This window comes from Sceloporus undulatus, chromosome 4, assembly GCF_019175285.1.
Source record: "Sceloporus undulatus isolate JIND9_A2432 ecotype Alabama chromosome 4, SceUnd_v1.1, whole genome shotgun sequence".
Classification (NCBI taxonomy): Eukaryota; Metazoa; Chordata; class Lepidosauria; order Squamata; family Phrynosomatidae; genus Sceloporus; species Sceloporus undulatus.
Window position 1 is genome coordinate 113159759 of NC_056525.1, and position 18168 is coordinate 113177926.

General features: G+C 38.7%; 1 protein-coding gene across 2 annotated transcripts in view; it reads left to right on the top strand.

Annotated features, from left to right (window-relative positions):
* The window catches only part of KCNT2 (potassium sodium-activated channel subfamily T member 2), a 281538-nt gene that overhangs the window by 110541 nt on the left and 152829 nt on the right, over positions 1-18168 (top strand). For both annotated transcript variants that reach the window (XM_042463483.1, XM_042463482.1), the window contains exon 3: positions 13553-13652. In XM_042463483.1, coding sequence (XP_042319417.1) covers positions 13553-13652 — 100 coding nt within the window. The remainder of the gene's footprint in view (positions 1-13552; positions 13653-18168) is intronic.

Sequence of the window (18168 nt, forward strand, 5' to 3'; positions counted from 1 at the left end):
ACTTGTACCATTTCATCCTTAATTAAATCCCTTCAAAGCATCCCTGGATCCAGCCCTGCAGTGATTTGCTAGTCTTTTCATTTGATGCGAAAAATTAATAATGATAGTTAATTGTTTCAGTGATTTCTGAATAGCAATGTAAGTTTATTTTGTCTTTTGTGTATGCATTTGTTTGATTGGAGCTGTTGTTCTTTTTCTTCTTACTTTTCCATGATTTTTTTACTGTGACAACTTTTGACAATAAATTAAAATTAGATTCTTACTCAATGAATGGTAGTTAATGAAATACAGGGTCAGATTGTAGATAGCAATTATCACTTTTCCCCTTTGCGAGATGATAAAATGAGAGAATAAAATTATAACAGCAGCAAATGGAAATTCTAGCTAATTAAGGGAGGAAGATGCCTGATGAAACTAAATAAATGTCAGGGGCTCTTTTCATAGCACAGTTGATTGGGATGTTTAAATGCTTATGTTGGTTAGTTAGCAACTTGATGGGGAAAGAAAGAAATGTTGGGTTGGTGCTATTTGAAATCTAACTTTTTATCCATCTGCCCTATGATCTATCAGCAATATAAAATCTGACCTGTAATCTATCCGCAATATAAGATTTTTTTGCAGTTTGTACAGTTTATATAAATTGAGAAAAAATGATATTTTTGTTTAATTGCATCCAAGTGACTATGAAGTTAGCCATTGGGCACTGATGCTGCACATTCTGTGACTACCGGAAATGTAATTTATTCATCCTTTTGACAGTCATTTTAATCCAAGCATCTAGTAATTTACTTTTTTCAAAAGTGTAATCTGATCTTGTTGGTTGTGTATGTGTGACATAATAATCTAGTATATGTGAGAACCTTGGCATATCCATTATGTGCTGTTTGCTTCCTCACACAACCAGGTTGCTCTCCCTTGCAGTGAGTACAGCTGAACAAACTATAGAGCTCTCCCGTCACCACTCTCTTTTAGCAGCAGTAAATATGAGCAGTTTCTTCTTGCTTCTGGTTACACAGTGAGCAATATAAAAGGAAAATAAAAAACTACCAAAATAAATGGAGGTTTGCTCTCTGGCTTACAAACAGAAGCACAATCACTGCTCTGCACCCCCCCCCCCCCCATAATGTTTTGTTCTGTTTCTCTGGTTTGTTGGGAGGGCAACAGCAAAATGTGTCTGTGTACATGTTTTGGATTATACTCTAATCAAACCACAAAGCAAAACTGCATGGTTTGTTTATCTGTGTTTGATGGAAATTGGAGCAACCGACTGAGCAGTGTGGACCAGAACACTGCTTGCCATAACTGATAAGCCAGGTTTTCTACAAATTCTTAGTTTACTTTGTTATCTAACAGGAGCTATTATATCCCATCTTTAAAAACTAGAGGAAAAATAGCTTAGAATAATAAAAATAAAACAATGCATATGGATGAAGAGACAAAACTCAGGAAAACTAACAACAATCAGAAATCTTATTGCAGATAAAATTAGTACTCTCTTTGGTTTTGGCGTAATTTTTAATGATGCATTTTTTTATGTTTTAGTTTGTATTTCAAATTTATTTTTTCATTGTCAGTTGCCTTAAGCAGTATTTCTGTTAGAAATGTGGGCTATAAGAATTCTAAATAAATAAAATGCAAGGAAAATAAAATAACTAGTTCTAAAAAAGATGAATACTGATAAAGCCCCCCCCCCCCTTTTTTTTAAAAAAAAAAAAAAGTAAGTAGTAAAGAATATGATTAACTCACTTGGACAAGAGTTTCTAGTTTGCATGCTACAGTTCACAACCCTTTATGGAATGCCCACATAGAATTATAGATTTGGACAGGATTAGCATCATTCATTTCCTCAAATCTGTGAAGATTAATTTGGGTATCATAATTTGTACCACTTATTGATGTACCACTTATTCACAAATTTTCATGCTAAAAAGAACTTGCCAGTCTGTAATGGATCAGCTAATGCCCAAAACACTGTGAAAAAACCTAGAATCTAAATTATAATGGCAAAGCAACTTGTATGGCAGCTCTGATTTCTGACAATGAGAGGATGTATCTTACAACTGGAAGAAAGATAAGGCAGGCTCAGAATGGTATTCTGTGAATCTTCTGCTTTTGTACAATCTGTACTGACACTTTGATGAACACTGCTTTAAAGAGGCATTTCACACACACACACACATGCACATACACACACGCACACATGAAGATCTGTAAGAATGCCCGTGTTAAAGATAAACTGATCTTGGCACATTACCACATGACATATCCATGTGTTTTATTCCCTACTCATCTAAGACTCAATGAATGTAAAATACACTGTTTGAAGGAATTCTGAGTCATTTTTTTTGTGGCGGGGAGGGGGGGGGGAGAATCAAGACTGTCAATATATCTTAGCCCATGGAACATTTTTTGGAAATGCAACCTACAAATTATGCCAGCCTTGTGATAAGTAGAGTAGGAAGCTACCTTTCATGGCTGCCAAGAAATATGGGAACTCAGCCATGCATCCAAATGAAACATCCTACAGAACGTCAAAGTTGACTTGGTCTGAATGCTCCTTCTAGCCCAGTGTTCATTGTTGCAAATGATATTGGTTAGACTGCGTTCCAAATATAGGTCTTTATTCTTCCAGCCCTAATATCTGATATCCTTTAGTTTCCTGAATATTAAATCTGTCTCCACTAAAACGAATCTACCGCTGAATTGCAGTCTTTCTGCCTAAATATGGCCATTAGTAATTTTCTGTGAGAGCCAGGGTGATGTAGTGGTTTGAGAATTGGGCTATGACTCTGGAGATCAGGATTGATTCCCCACTCAGCTATGGAAACTCACTGGATGACTTTGGGTGAGTCACACAATTTCAGCCCCAGAAACACCATAATAGGTTTGCTATAGGCTCACCATAAGTTGGAATCAACTTGAAGGCACACAACAACAACAGTATTTGTATGTTATTATTATGAGAGAGATCTGTTATAGTGAGTGATTAGTCCTTCAATAAATCTCTCATAAACCTTTCATATGTACTTGTAGGCCTCAGGAGTGTGTGTTGTTCATTTTATTGACACCAATGAATCATCCCCTTTGAACCTAGATATTTTGTTGTTGTTAGCTGCCCTCGAGTAGGTTCCAACTCATGGTGACCCTGTGGATGAGACATCTCCAAGAATCCCTATCCTCCACTGCCATGCCCAGATCCTGCAAGCCTCTGCCCAAACCTCCCTGATGGATTCTATCCATCTGGTTTGTAGTCTTCCTCTGTTTCTTCTATCCTCTACCTTTCCTAGCATTATTGGTCCTTCCTTTCTCATTATGATAAACATGGCCAGGATTCCATTACATTTGCCAGTTCAGAACATTATTCCAAGGTAGTCTCATGACAGTAGCCTGACCCTGAAATTACCACAGGGAGTATCACAGGTGGCACACTAGACTAAATTAATGCTCAGTGCTACTTAAATGATTTGCATCTCCACTAACAAAGATGAAATAATTAGCATAGCCAAGCTAAGAAAGTGTTCTTTCAAGATATGCAGCCCAGACAAGCATAGGATAAATGTCTTTGTCTCATCTTCATGATTTATTGACACTCATCTAGTCAATGACAGGTAGGTACTGATGAAGCAGTTTACCTGAATTTGACCAAAAAAATAGAATTAAGATTAAATGGAAAGTCAGTTTGTTTGTTTTAATTGTGTTAGCTGTGTTTGTGTTGATTGTGCTGATTGCTATAGTTTTATATTGGGGGATGGTGTTTGGGGGAGAAGGAGGTGGGGGGTAATTTAGTTTAGTTTAAGATTATGTTTGTATTTACTGTAGGGTTATGATTTTATGTTATATGTGGAATTGAGTGCTTTTTACTTTGAATACTTCAAAGTTAAAATTTAATAAAAATATGTTTTTAAAAAAGAAGTATGATTCTTTTTTTTTAAAGGATTAGGTGTGATGCACATATTGAGGACACTCTACTCCAAACCAGATATATAAATAAATCCTCACTTTGTTTTGTTCTTTCAGGCAGAATGAGAAAACACAATTTAAGGGAATTCTCAGCTGATTAGATATTTTCTATTGGCCTCAAGGCAATTTTTGTCCAAATTCTATAAGCTGCACACATTTTATACCTGAACTACAATACTTGTTGGTCTGTGGCATGGATATAATTTTTAAAATCAGAAGCATCAGACGGATTGTATATTTTTCATCAATTAGCAAGTCTTTATGAGCTTGCTGTGCATGTCTGCTTTGCTTCACTAAGGGAAATGACACTAGTTTGGCACAGACTGTGGAAACCTTGATGAAAAACAAAATCTCTCATCTTTGTTTAAATTCTCCTGGGGTATTATGCTGATGTAACTCCACGTTGGACTCATGGTCATGCGTTCTCTGAGCTCATGTACAGAGATAGCCACTGTCTCTGTACACAAGCTATTGCCTAGCAGTGCATTAGGTGGTGTCCCTCCTGGTCAATACTGACTAGCCTCTTTGTCAAAAGTCACTTCTATTCTTGCCACACTCACAAGCATTTATGCTGGCAGAGTGCTATTCTTTACTGGCCTTTAGTACGTTTCTCCTCCTAATTTTCACACTAGAGGTAGGAAATCTGGTGGGGCTTAACAAAATCATGGCATTATCATGGCCGGCATCCATAGTTTTTTGTGGATTTTTTGGGCTATATGGCCATGTTCTAGAAGAGGTTATACCTGACATTTCGCCAGAATCTGTGGCTGGAACCTTCTCTGAAGATGCTAGCCACAGATGCTGGCAAAACGTCAGGAATAAACTCTTCTAGAACATGGCAACATAGCCTGAAAAACCCACGAAAAACTATATAATTGTTAATAGTTCAACGTTCTCTTCTTCGTCTTCTTCTTCTTGAGGTTATTTATCTTGAGTTAAATCTTGGAGGAGTCTGTGGCAACAAATGATATTTAAAGTGAGTCCCTGGTTTAAAAAAAATGTTAAGAACATGTGGTCTAGACAACCTACCTAAACATTCCCTGTCCTAAACCTCCAGATGATTCCCATCAGCAGCTTCATGTTGTTGTCAAATAATATTGGGTGTCCGGGGGGGGGGGGGGTTTGAACCCTCTGGTATGCATAGCATAAAAGCCAAAGAGCAGGGCAGCAATACTTTAGAGTGGTCTTCTAGATCAATGCACAAGTATGGAATCACTGCAAGAAGAAGCCCTCAGTTCCCTCCAGCCTATCCAGAAACCACTAGGAGGCCCAAGAAAATTATTAGGTGTCCATTACTCCTGCCTTTCATCTGGCATGGTTAATTTGTTAAGCCAGTCAGAGCAATCCTGATGCTTAAACAAGGGTTTGTGTGGGATTTAAATGATTTTAGTAACTCAGGGTTCATCCACACTGCAGAATTAATGCAGATTGGCACCACTTTAATGACCATGACTCTTTCCATCATAATCCTGGGAATTGTAGTTTGATGAGCTATTCCACCTGGCCTGACAGTTCTGATGTCTCACCAAACTACAAATCCCAGGATTCTGTTGGTTAGAGTCATGCCAGTTAAAATTGTGTCAAACTGCTCTAGTTCTGCAGTGTGGACACACCCTCATTCTCATGGAAGAATACTAGAGTTCTGCAGCAACAATTAGGCTTGAATAGCGCCTTGCCCAGGTTGGGAAGGGCAAATAACTATAAAAATCTTCCAGATCTAGAGTAGTTTCCCTCATACCTGAAAAAACTGGTTGAGGTATATAACAAAGTGGTGCTCCCTTTCCTCTACCACATACAGAAGTTGGCTGAACTGCCTCTTGAATCTTAATTGAGTAGTAATAATAGTCATTGTCCTCCACAACACTTGGGTGTGTGCAACAAGGAAAGGGAACAGGTGTCCTCTAAGACTGAGGAAAAACTGCTAGAAGTGTGCCTCCCAGCTACCTGAAATACTTGCCCCTCTTACAAATAATAGTAGTGTCAAAATTTATTCTGTGGAAAATTCACATATGGATTTTCTAGTGCAGAAAACAGAATTTTCTGTACAGGAAATAGTATCCTCTGCTCAGGAAATAATGTGTTCATGTACAATTCCTATATAGAAAATAATGTTTTCTGCATGCATGCAGACAGACACAGACACACACACACACACACACACACACACACACACACACACATGCACTCACACTCACACCATGGATATTTTGCACAGAACAACCCCTAAACTGTAAAGGTTCTTCTCAGTCTAAGGTCCAAGCCACACTACAGAAATAATCCCAGTTTGAGGCCGCTTTAACTGCCCTGGCTCAATGTTAGGGAATCCTGGGAACTGTAGTTTTGTGAGGCATTGAGCCATCGCTGGTGCTTCTCTAGCACTGAGCCAGGGCCGTTAAAGTGGTCTCAAACTGGATTATGTCTGCAGTGTTTTTGGGACCTAAGAATCTTCTCATAAGGATTTCACAGCACACAAGAAACATATTTTTGATCATTTTTGAAATATCTTCCAATATTCTTTCCATCCCTAATGTGCATGGTATAGTTAGAGTATGGGGAGTCATTTCAAATCATTCATCAGTGAGCCATTCATTGCTGAACTTAAATCTCCACTGACCTTAGAGAAAATTTGTTGCACTGAGAGTGTAAACTAAGGCATACAAATGGCTTCCCACTTTGAACAATTTAAAATTGGCTTCAAGAAAGCTATATGAAATGTCAGAATACATTGTGCCAAGTTAATTGAGCATCAAAACAGGTTGTTTCTTCTGAAAGATAATTCCAAAGTTGAACACTGTAATTAAAAACAGTATGCCTTTGGGCTTCATAAATTGTATTTTTTTTAAAAAAAAAATCTCTTGATTTAAACTCCTTGCTTTGCTATGGATATATCTTGTTAACCAAGACATGGCAATAAGCAAGGACAGATTCAACAATTCCATTTTCAGAACACCCCTTTAGATATTCATGGTAAGCTTTTCTCAAATGAAATAAAAACCCCTTTTTAATTAGGATTTGTAAGTAGTCCATATTTCTTAGGTGATCGATTTGCAGATCTACTCCTCTGCATCTTGTTTTTAAGACCTGACTCTCTTTCTTTACCAAAACATAAACACACACAACATACACAGGCTAGCTCAATGCACCCCTCTCTCTCTCTCTGTGGAGAAAGAGAGAGTGAGAGAGACTGTCCTATAATCATGTCAAGTCAAATTTTATTCTGTTTAAGCCAATGGCCAATACAGTTGTAACAAATACAATGCATACCAGACATAAAACAAAATAAAAGCTTGCTAATACTAGAAAGTCTAAAATATAGCTGTGACATTAAAAATATATAAACAGTATAGTAAGAGGACTTGAGATGCAAATGGGATGCAGTCCAATATGTATTTGTGCTTTTCCATAGAACTGGGTTTTAAGAACACTTACTTTGATAGAAGATCAGCACTAGCAAGATTATGGTGGAACTTAAAATAGGCATACAAAAAGAAAGAGAATGAGAGCTATGAAGATCAATTGGTCTCATTTAAGGGCTGTGAAGATGGAAAAATGAGTGTGAAAGCATATTGAAAAAGAGGCTCTCATATACTGTTGTGTAATCATCAAAGGGATGCATGGTCCTTGAACCAAACATAATAATTGTCCTTGGTCTTTATATCTGCTAAAATGGCAAGAGTAAATAAGCCAAAGGCCTTTGGGATTTTGGGATTGTATAGACCAGAGATGGTGAACCTTTTAGAGACTGAAACTCAGGGGCGTTCCCACACCGGGTATCACCCATAGACCCATATAGACTCATTTCAGAGACTTTCCTGGGCTTGACGTTTGACATTCCTTGGGGCACTGAGGTGACCTTCTCGGTCAATGATTCCCATACTTGGTTCTCCAGATGGTGTGGATCTTCAGCTTACAGAAGCCTAAATTAGCATATTCAAAGTTCTGGGAGTTTTAATCCAATAACCTCTGAACACCTACAATTAGAAACCACTATTTTATGCATGCTTGGGTAGGTAATCCCTCTCAAGGCAACATAGTGTAGTGGTTTGGGCATTGGACTATAACTCTGTAAACCAGGGTTTGAATCCCTGCTCAGCCATGGAAACTCACTGAGTGGCCTTGGGCATCTCACATTCTCTCAGCCTCAAAGGGAGGCAAAGGCAAACCTCCTCTGAACAAAAAGGAATTCAAATAAATAGCCAGCTTGTGTAGGGAGAAAATCAGAAAAGCTAAAGCACAGAACAAAGTCAAGCTTGAAAGAGAGGTTAAAAACAATAAAAAGTTTTTGTTGTTGTTATGTCCATAGCAAAAAGAAGAACAAGGAAATGGCAGGGGCATTGTATGGAGAAGATGGCAAAATGCTAACAGGGAACAAATAAAAGGCAGAACTACTCAACACCTTCTTTGCCTCAGTCTTTTCTGAAAAGGAGAGCAGTGCTCATCCTGAGTAAAATGGAGCAGATGATGCGGTAGGGAAAATGCATCACAGAATAGGTAAAGAGATAGTACAGGAATAACTGGCTACTCTAAACAAATTCAAATCTACAGGGCCAGATGAATTACACCCAAAAGAACTGGCAGCAGTAATCTCAGAACCACTGTCAATAATCTTTGAGAATTCTGGGAGAATGAGAACCCCAAAAGATTGGAGGAGGGCAAATGTTATCCCCATCTTCAAAAAAATAAAGGAGGGAGGGAGGAAGAGGTAATGGCCATCTCAGATAACGGCCATCTGTTTAGTCTGACATCAGTACCAAAGGGAAGAAACCAGAAGCCCTGGTATCGGTCATAGACAATATAAGGCCTGTCTACTCCTCCATGTGTTTCTTTCTGATCACTGCTACATGGAGACAGGATGATGCTGAACTGTCAGGGTTCTGGTAGATCCTGCCATAAGAGTGGCTTGGTGTTATTTGCTGTTTTCCTCTTTCTTTAGTTATGCTGTTGTTCATGCTTATACTTTATAGAATTGCAACATTTGATTTGGTGGTGAAGCTAATGGGATATATAGTTTATACAAGGAAAAATAATTGGCTGACTGGTTGATAACAGATTTGCGGGAAAGAAGTTGGTACTATTTTTCACCAATATCAGTCTCATGGAAAGCCTGAAAGGAAAGTGTTTGAAAAGGGCAGGAGGTACTGAGAGTGAATGCAAAAAGATTTGAGTTCTGAACAAATGAGAAAAAAGCAGGTAAGCATATAGTGTGGGTGCATTCATACTATATGCAACTGAGGATTATTGTAGTTCTGTCTACAGATGTCATGCTGTTACCTTCTTTGGTTATAGAAATAATGTTTTATTGTTAAATCACAAAAGACTGGTTTACTGAACCAAAAAGAGTAGACCTTTATTGGCTAAGTCTTATTGGGCTTTCTTTATTCTTATTTCATTGGTCTCTGCTCAGCAGGACCATTTCTCTTTATTTCCTCCTCGGAGGTTTTCTTGCTATCTTTAATTCTGTTGGCCCTATGCTTTTATTTCTCTTACTGGCTTCAACAAGTTGGCATTTCTGGCTGTATGGGGGCATTTTCAGTATGTAAAGTCGAAGGCCATCAGCACAGAACAATACACATGCAAATCACTCCTGCATTCCCAGGCTCACACAGTATATATACACCCAATTTTTTTCTAGGCATAGCATTCTCTGAAGATGCCAGCCACAGATGCTGGCGAAACGTCAGGAAGAAACTCTGCTAGAACATGGCCACATATCCCAAAAAACCCACAAAGAACCATTTTCAGTATGTTCCCTTTACGGCCCTTGTGGTCTCCTCTGCATGTATCTGTGCCTTCTAGGTCCAGAAGATGGTTGTGGGATTCTGGGCAGCCAGGGTCCTTTAGCAGCTGTGAAAAATCTTCAAAAACTTCAGTTTTCCAATACTCTCTCACAGCAGGAAGAAAGTTGCTAAAGGTACACATGTAGATTGAAATTAGTGAAGATCTACTAGTTTGGTGACCCAAGAGGGGGTGCCGTAACAAACTATAAATTCCAGGATTCTGTAGGATGGAGCCATGGCAGTTAACAGAGTATGATACTGCAGTAACAATATCAGGGGTAGGCAACCTACGGCCCACGGGCCGGATGCGGCCCGGCAAGGCCTTGGGACTGGCCCCAGCTTGGTCCTGCCACCGATTGCCGCCGGAGCCTTTGGCCTCTCACGTGATGGCGTGGGGCCTTTGGCCTATCAGGAGGAGGTGGGCAAGGGGGGAAATTGTCAATAGAAGCCTCAGAAACATTATATTAACATTTTTTTTAAAATCAGCAAATTTCGTGTGTCCTCCATTTTTAAAAAAAGTGTCCTCCATTTGAAAAATTTTGTCCTGCATTTGTCCTGGTTTATTTATTTATTTAATTTTTTAAAAATTATTTAATTATTTAATTTTTTGGCTTCGGCCCCCCAGTTGTCTGACGGACAGCAACCCGGCCCCCGGCTCAAAAAGGTTGCCTACCCCTGAACAATATAATATATTTAAACTTTTTGTGAAACAAGTTATCTAAAGGTTCATAGGTGAAATGTACTGACACAAGGGGTGGGTGCATAATGGGGATCAGAAGGTCAGCTAGGATTGTGGAGACCCTGGTTCTAATCTGCTTCCTTAGCCATGGAACTCACATTATAATATTAGGCAACTTTTTGGCTCAGCCTAATTGGTTTTATACGCCGATGAAAATAAAATGAGGGAAAGACCAGAATCCTTTGGTTTGCACTGAATTTCTTAGTAGAGAGGCAAGAGGCTATGGGAAAATCTTGTGCTTCCTTTGGAAATGGCTATTTGGCTCCTATTTCCACAATGGCATACAGGCGTGGGTTCCAGTTATGTAAAGTCTCTTGAATATGTTTTGATGAAGCTTGGGACACCATTTATCACCTAGTTGAAACCGAAGAGCATTATTTTCCTTCAGATAACATTTTTCCTGCTTCTCACTAATTGAAATTTATGATTATATTTGAAGCAGCGTCATGGGGAAAATGGACAATATTGTGGACATTAAAATATTTGAGATGAAACATGTAGAAAACACCATAGAAATGTGTTAACTGCACTTTTTACTAGCACAGTGTTATTAGCATTCATCAGTTATCTTTGCCAGATGGCACTGTCGATGGAGTGGGAAGTATTTGTTGAGTATGTAAAAGGAATAAAAAAGTAGAGGATATGATACAGGAGAAATTCTTGTCATTGTTAAGGGCACTGACCTATCATAGACTTTTTAAAATGTATTTTAGCAGGAGTGTTAACTTCATTTAAGTATTCTTTCTTCTTGCCACACTGACATTTGCTGTGCCTTGTATGAAAATCCTGCAGATGCACACATGCTGTAGGAAAGTTGAAGCACAGATCTCTGTCTTTGTCATAATAATTAAGACTGCTTCCATGTGGACAACTGACATCAACATGAGACTGTTAATGTGACTGAAGGCATGGCAGTAATCAATGTGCTCAGGAATTGAAAACATTACAGTTTGCAAAGCGATCACTTGATGCAATGAAGCAGTGTTCGGTGCCACAGCAAGTGGTGACTGTAACATGCATTTCTTTAATCATAATGAAATGATCTTCCCAGCCTGCCATTACCTGCAGTTGATCTGCAGTAGGCCTGCTTCATATTCTTATGTCACTGTGTACATATTACCATTGGTGAGCAGGAAGCAGAAGACATATAATGTGAATCAGCAGTGGAAGAACACCATATTTTGGGTGAACTCTATTATAAGGGGATTTTTAAGGGTCAAGTGGAATTTGGAGTACGAGCAACTAATCCAGCTAAAGTAGAAAGGAGGCATCTGGTGGTGTCTTTTTCTCTCCTTTCTGTTTGGCTGTGCTTTCTCCTCCTTGCTTGCCTTCTCCATTAACTCACAGTGACCTGAGCTCCCATGGTTTCTGGAGGCTGCCCTTCTGTCCATTGTGACATATCATGAGCCATCCCATGCAACAGGCGTGAAATTTTGTGAGATCTCCCAGTTGCCCCCAAATGTCATGACATCTCACTACAGCTGCTTCCTTGCACAGAATTACAGGCAATGGAACAAAAGAGAGCCACAGGCTTTGCAGGCATCAATAAACATTTGGAGGTGTCTCTGCATTTCATCACTTGCCTCATGTTCTCTATTGGATTTTTCCTCCCAAGGCAATTCATCTTGGATGTTGTTGGGGGTGGCCAGTCCAGCCGGAATACAAGTAGGCATGTCTTTAAACCTTCACTTTTTTCTTCTGATTCTCCAGCATCCCTAAGTTGGTCTTACCTGCTTGTTGTGGGTGTGGAAAGAATAGAGTAGAACCCAGTTGATCTAACAGAAGGTACTTGCCATAGTCGCTTCCTGTTTTCCCTCTTCTCCTGAGTTCTTCTCCAGAAGGGGGCTGTCTGCATGGCTCAAAAGGTCCTTGCTGCCCCCAGCCTTGTGTTATCCCATTTGAATGATGCAGCCCCAAATCCCTGGGACAGGATCAGGCTGGATCTTGGCAGACTAGACGCAGATCTGGTGGATCTGTCCCAGCCCCAGGGTAAACAGCGCTTAATGAGGGTCAGTTTGACCCCTGGTTTGGTACAGAGTTTCTTGGAAACTCAGTGGCAAACCCCAGCTGCCTAGATGTCCCTCACATTCCTTACCTTCCCCATTTGTCTCAGCTAGTGCTCAGACCCCAGTTACTATGCCTCACATGGGAACAAGGTACCTGTCTGCACCCACCTGGCCAGGCACCTGTTTTTCCATCAGGCTCAGCGATGGGAGTCTGCTCACTGTCAGGGACACAGGGGGAAGATAAGGAGGAAGCACCTGTAGCAGGTCCCTGGGGAGGTTCAGGGATGGACATGTAAACACCCACCTGTCCGTGCTGGCCTGGGGACCAACCTGGGTTAGCAGCTGGACCAGGATATCACAGGCTGAGCCTGTGCTTTCTTGACCAATCTGCTCAAGGCGTAGGTGTTAGATAGCTCTAAGATGAAGGAGGAGAATGTCTGATGTCCTAATTCATGTATTAATGTATGAGAAGACAAGATTAAAAAATATCTATTGCCACAGCTCAGTTCCTTCATAAAGCATCACTGTCGAGATCTAGATAAGTGGGGATGATTGGTGTTAATTGTAAGAGTGATGAAGAGATTTGACATATGATGTCAGATGTTTAATGTTATTTCTACCTCCCATTTTAATTCTATTTTACTTCCCATGGTAACTAACTTACACATTACTGTTCGATTGTGTAAACATTTTATTCTTACCTGTTTATTTGTATATCTTTTAGTACATACTGTATATTTTTAGATTTGTATAGTCTGTATATAAGCTGTACATGTTCAGGCTATTCATTCGTATCTATATTGTATTGTGGTTTATTGCACTTAGTGCACTGTATTAACATTTTAAATATGTGTGTGTGGCATTGCTTGTATTACTATGTTTTGAGTATTTTGAAACGGCCCTCGGGCTATTCAATAAACTTGTTTTGGTTTTTGGTATTAATTAATATTTGATCATTCTCATTTCTCTCATTCCCTGGGTTTAGAGTCAGATTGTAGTAGCAATGTCCTTCCAACTTCCAAATAACCTAATTTTTCCTCTCTCTCTGTTAACTTTTTTTTAAAAAACAGGCCTTAGAATACGCTTGTTCAATTTTTCACTCAAGCTGCTAAGTTGTTTGCTGTATATAATCCGAGTGCTCCTGGATGATCCATCTCAGCAACATGGATGGTAATGTTTGCTTCCTTCTTTATTTTTCTGAGTAGTTTATAAACTGTTTTGCCAAATAAGTCTTAAGAATAGAATTTTATCTGACAGAAATTACAGCGTTAGCTGTAATCTCATTAAGTTTTTGTTTCTTATGGATGCATATGGAGAAGAAAAGATTTTATGAAAAGTTTAGTGACTATTAAATGATGAAAAAGTTGTAAACAATATATTTTAACAGAATTTGTTATGGAAGAATCGAACTGAAGTCTAACTGAAAACCCTTGAAACAACTTATCTGGAATGTAGCTTAAACCCCTCATTAGGTCCTCAAAATTTATACTAATATATGAAAAAAAAGTCTCCAAACTTTACAACAAAGTTAGATCCATAAAAAGAAGTCAGTGGGGAGGACTGGCAAACCTGATATGTGAATCGCAATTAAGATTTGGGTTCTGAACTGCTTTGGTTCTGGATCATTGAACTGGAGCCCTAAGCAGCTATACTCAGTATGATACAACTTTCTGAAAACACAGTTTCAAAGCTGACAGTCTGAATTTAAATTGTATGTTTTGCTAAGGAACACAGAGTAAATGAAAAACATTTGGCATATTATTAGGTATCAGTGGGTGTCCCCAAATATGAATTGAGTGTTATCTTTTCAGTGGATTAATTTTACCTCAGCTTTCAGCTGAACTTTTAGAATTTCTGAAAATTAATTTCAGAATTGGTACAGATACAATTTGCCAGAGTTGTTAGTTATTTTTTTTAAAAAAAACATCTTACCATTGTGAGGAAATGTTTATAGTAAATTTATGTTAATGTCAGTCCTATCAACTTTCTTTTCTCTTTTCTTTTGCTTGGTGATTTCATATGAGAGATTAGGCCAGTTTAAGCCTCAACAGGAGGGAAAGGGGCCTCAATATGTGGGAACTTCTATGTGTTACACTGAAGTTTTAAAAAAGTGGAATTAGTAACAATAAATGAATACAGAAAGAGGAGGCAAATACAGTTGGACCTCTGTATTCATGGGGATCCATTATGGACTCCCCCTTCCATGGATACAAAAATCCATGCATGCTCATGTCCCATTAAAAGTAATGGCAGTGTGGTGAATGCATGCTCATTAGAGTGGCATACACGTGTTCCCATTAACTAAAACGGGGCTTGCCAACCATGCATGGTTACATCCGCAGATGGCAAGTCCCCCAATAAGGAGGGAGAACTGCATCTAGTTCACTGTTGCTGACTCAAAATCAAGCTTAGGCAATTCAGAAGCTTAGGGAATGTAGAGTAAAATTTCATAAACATACTAAAAATTAAGAGCTTGGGGAAAATGTGATCAGCTTCAAAAAAGTATAAATAACATATAGGTAGTTAACACAATAGAAATTATAGCATTAACATAACATAAATTGTGTATTCCTTTCTAACAGCTATCAATACATAAATGTATAATCATGTGTGTGTGAGAGAGAGAAAGACAAAATTTAGCATTAGTTCCAACTAGGATAAACCCATTTGAAATGGAAGTTACATCCCATTCATTCCATGTATTTATTCCAGTTGGCACCAAAAGTTGTATTTGGTGAATCTCTTTATGAATCGCTTATTATGCAAGTTGAGCTTTTTTCTTCAAATACCTGTTTAATGGATCTATTTGTTGTTGGCCTCACATATGTTTGAATTCATTATTCAAATTTCAGATTGCATTATTACTAATTTTTCCACTTAAATAGACATTACATTAAAGAGTTAAATTCCAGAATAGCTGTTGTGCTTGTGTATTTCAGTGAAATCCTGGAATTGTCTGTAACACTCTAAATCAGTAATGGTGAACCTTTTAGGGACTGAGTGCCCATACTCATGGCTTTCTGGCACCTAGTGTTACCTGGTGCCGGGGGCGGAATTTCCGGGGGCGGGACGGGACATCTGCGGTGGGCCGGACTTCTGCCCTCTGGGGACAGGACTTTTGCCTTCCAGGGATGGGACTTCCCCAGAGACAGCTGAAGGCCTGGGAGGGCGGAGGGGAGAGGAGGAACAGGTATGTGCCTGTGCCTCCTCTTCCCCCATCCTCCTGTCTCTCTGCATGCCCTCCAAAATGGCTTTACATGCCAGAGAGGGCACGCATGCCCTAGGTTCGCCAACACAGCTCTAAACATTAAAAACCTTATTTATATTAAATTATGTTATTGAGCATGAGATTTCTTGGTGCTTCAACAGGTTTTTGTTTTCCCAAGCTGACAGTGATAAATTTCTGGATACTACTGATGAAGGTTGTTCCAAGGGGAGATTGATTCCTTACTATTAATTCAGTTATGAGTAAAAATAAATGTTTTCAATCACAAAAGTCTTAGTCCTTAGATGCTGATGGCTGTTGTTTTATCCAACCCTTTTCCATTGCTGCTCAATTCTTGCAAAATGATATGATGTTTGCTGTATTTAACATATCACAGTAATATTACCTAAGATATTGTGAGTGTTGTAAAGATAAAAAAAACTCCTCAGTTTTTAACAGGGAAGAGAGAGGTAAATGTTGGAGCAGTTGATATTTTATAAGTGAATGGCTAGATTGGTTTTCCATATGACATAATGATTATACTGGGATGAAGGAGGGTCATTCTTCAAGTGACCCTCAATTTCCTTGCAGGTGGCAAAGGAGATCTAGGTCACTTTTCAAGGTGTACCTTTCAGATAAATACTGGATAAGACTTTCAGATGAGCACTAAAACTAATTTATGTGGAATGGCTAGTTCAGTATTCAGCCTGGCTTGTATGTAACCTGGATACATTGGTTCTCACATGAAACAATACTGCTGCTGGTTGAAAGCCAATTTAATTTTCTAGTACAAACAATAGTTTAATTTTGAAGTAATCGCTTCCAAGATTTCAGATATATCTTTGTCCTGGATTAAATGTTTGCTAATATTGTAACTACAATGCAGAGACTGCTATTAAAATTGGGGTTGACTACCTGCAATATGTTTGATTGCTTCTGTCCTTCAAACAATAGCAAGTAGATCATTTTGTTACGTGAAAGATTTTGTTAAATAAGATGTTCTAAACCTTTTTAAAAACCTGACAAAAGAGTAAATGATTAGAAATATTACTGTTTCCAATCTTTGACCAGGTGCATTAGGTCTGGTGATTTCATAACCCGGGCATATTAATTAAAAGGATTTAGGTAAGAAAGGAGTGTTGGAGAAGAAAGTATCAAGCAACATACTTCAAGAGTAATTATTTAAAGATGTTATTAGATTCCTTCCTTTTCTCCTTTTTTTTTCATCCTGAAATAGACTAACAGAATTTCTTTTCAAACGTGCATAGTAATAGGAAGGAGAACTCCTTTTTCATTGGGTTTTATGTATTTTAAAGTTCATTTATTGATTTTTACCAAATGATACCTGCAGCAGTATAAATGCTGCCATTATCCAGTTGTTGTTTTTTAAAAAAGTCCAGATTATCATTCAAATAAAATGCAAAGATATTCTAAGCGTGAGTTTGAACTACTATTTTTAAATATCCTAAAATAATAACAACATTTGCCCTTTACTCTTTTTTTTTTTTTAGGATATAGCATAGATTTCACAAATGCCTTTTGAAAAGACTCTGGCAACCGCACAACGCATGCCCCAACTCTGTCCCCATGCAGGCATGATGGTGTGTGCCCCAGTGGGCAGCATCACACGCTCCTCTGGCGCTGCATCATATGATGCAGCACTAAAGGAGCACTGAAAGCCCAACGCACCAACCGCTATGGTGCCCTTTCTGCGGCGCAAAAAGGAGCTGTTTTTGGGGCTCCTTTTTATGCCATGGAAAGGCCAGATCGGGACTGTGGCACGCAGTTGCTGCAGCCCCTTAGGGGTGGTCTGTTCAGCCTCTTTAAGTCGAGAGCCAAACTATAGCTTACAAAATCCTAAAATATAAATTGGTGAGAAAAAAATCATCAAGAGAGGACACTGATTATAAACAGGAGTATGTATATTTGTATAGTGTAAAATTAATTATAGGGCCCATATGCAGCTGTGCCAAAGCTGCACTCCAGTCCTTATGACTAGAGTGTGGCTTTGGGGAGGCTTCCAGCCTCTTAGGATGCCTGCATCATTTAATAGCATATCTTCAAAGTGACCCGAAGGAGCTTTATTTTTGCCTGTCTGTATGGGCCCATAAAGACATAAGAAACACTTTTTTCTAAGATAACTGTGATGATGTGCATCCAGACATTACAAACCTTGCACTAAGAAATGGTGAATTCTTTGATGAATGTCAGTTATGGAAAATAAGCATGTTTTCATAGGCTGAGATCCAGAGAGTCATACAAAGTAGGAAAAAATGTATTCTGTGATCTCTTTTTCAAGAGGCAGCAGAAGACTTCTCAGAGTGCAGTACTAAAATTACTATTTAAGAAACAGTGAATATAGAAGATACAGGCAACAGCATATAAAATCTAGTTAGGCATAGAACATCTTGAATAAATCAATTTGCTACATTCCATGAAAGCTTCTGTTGCATAGGATGTGTGTTTTTAAACATATGTCTG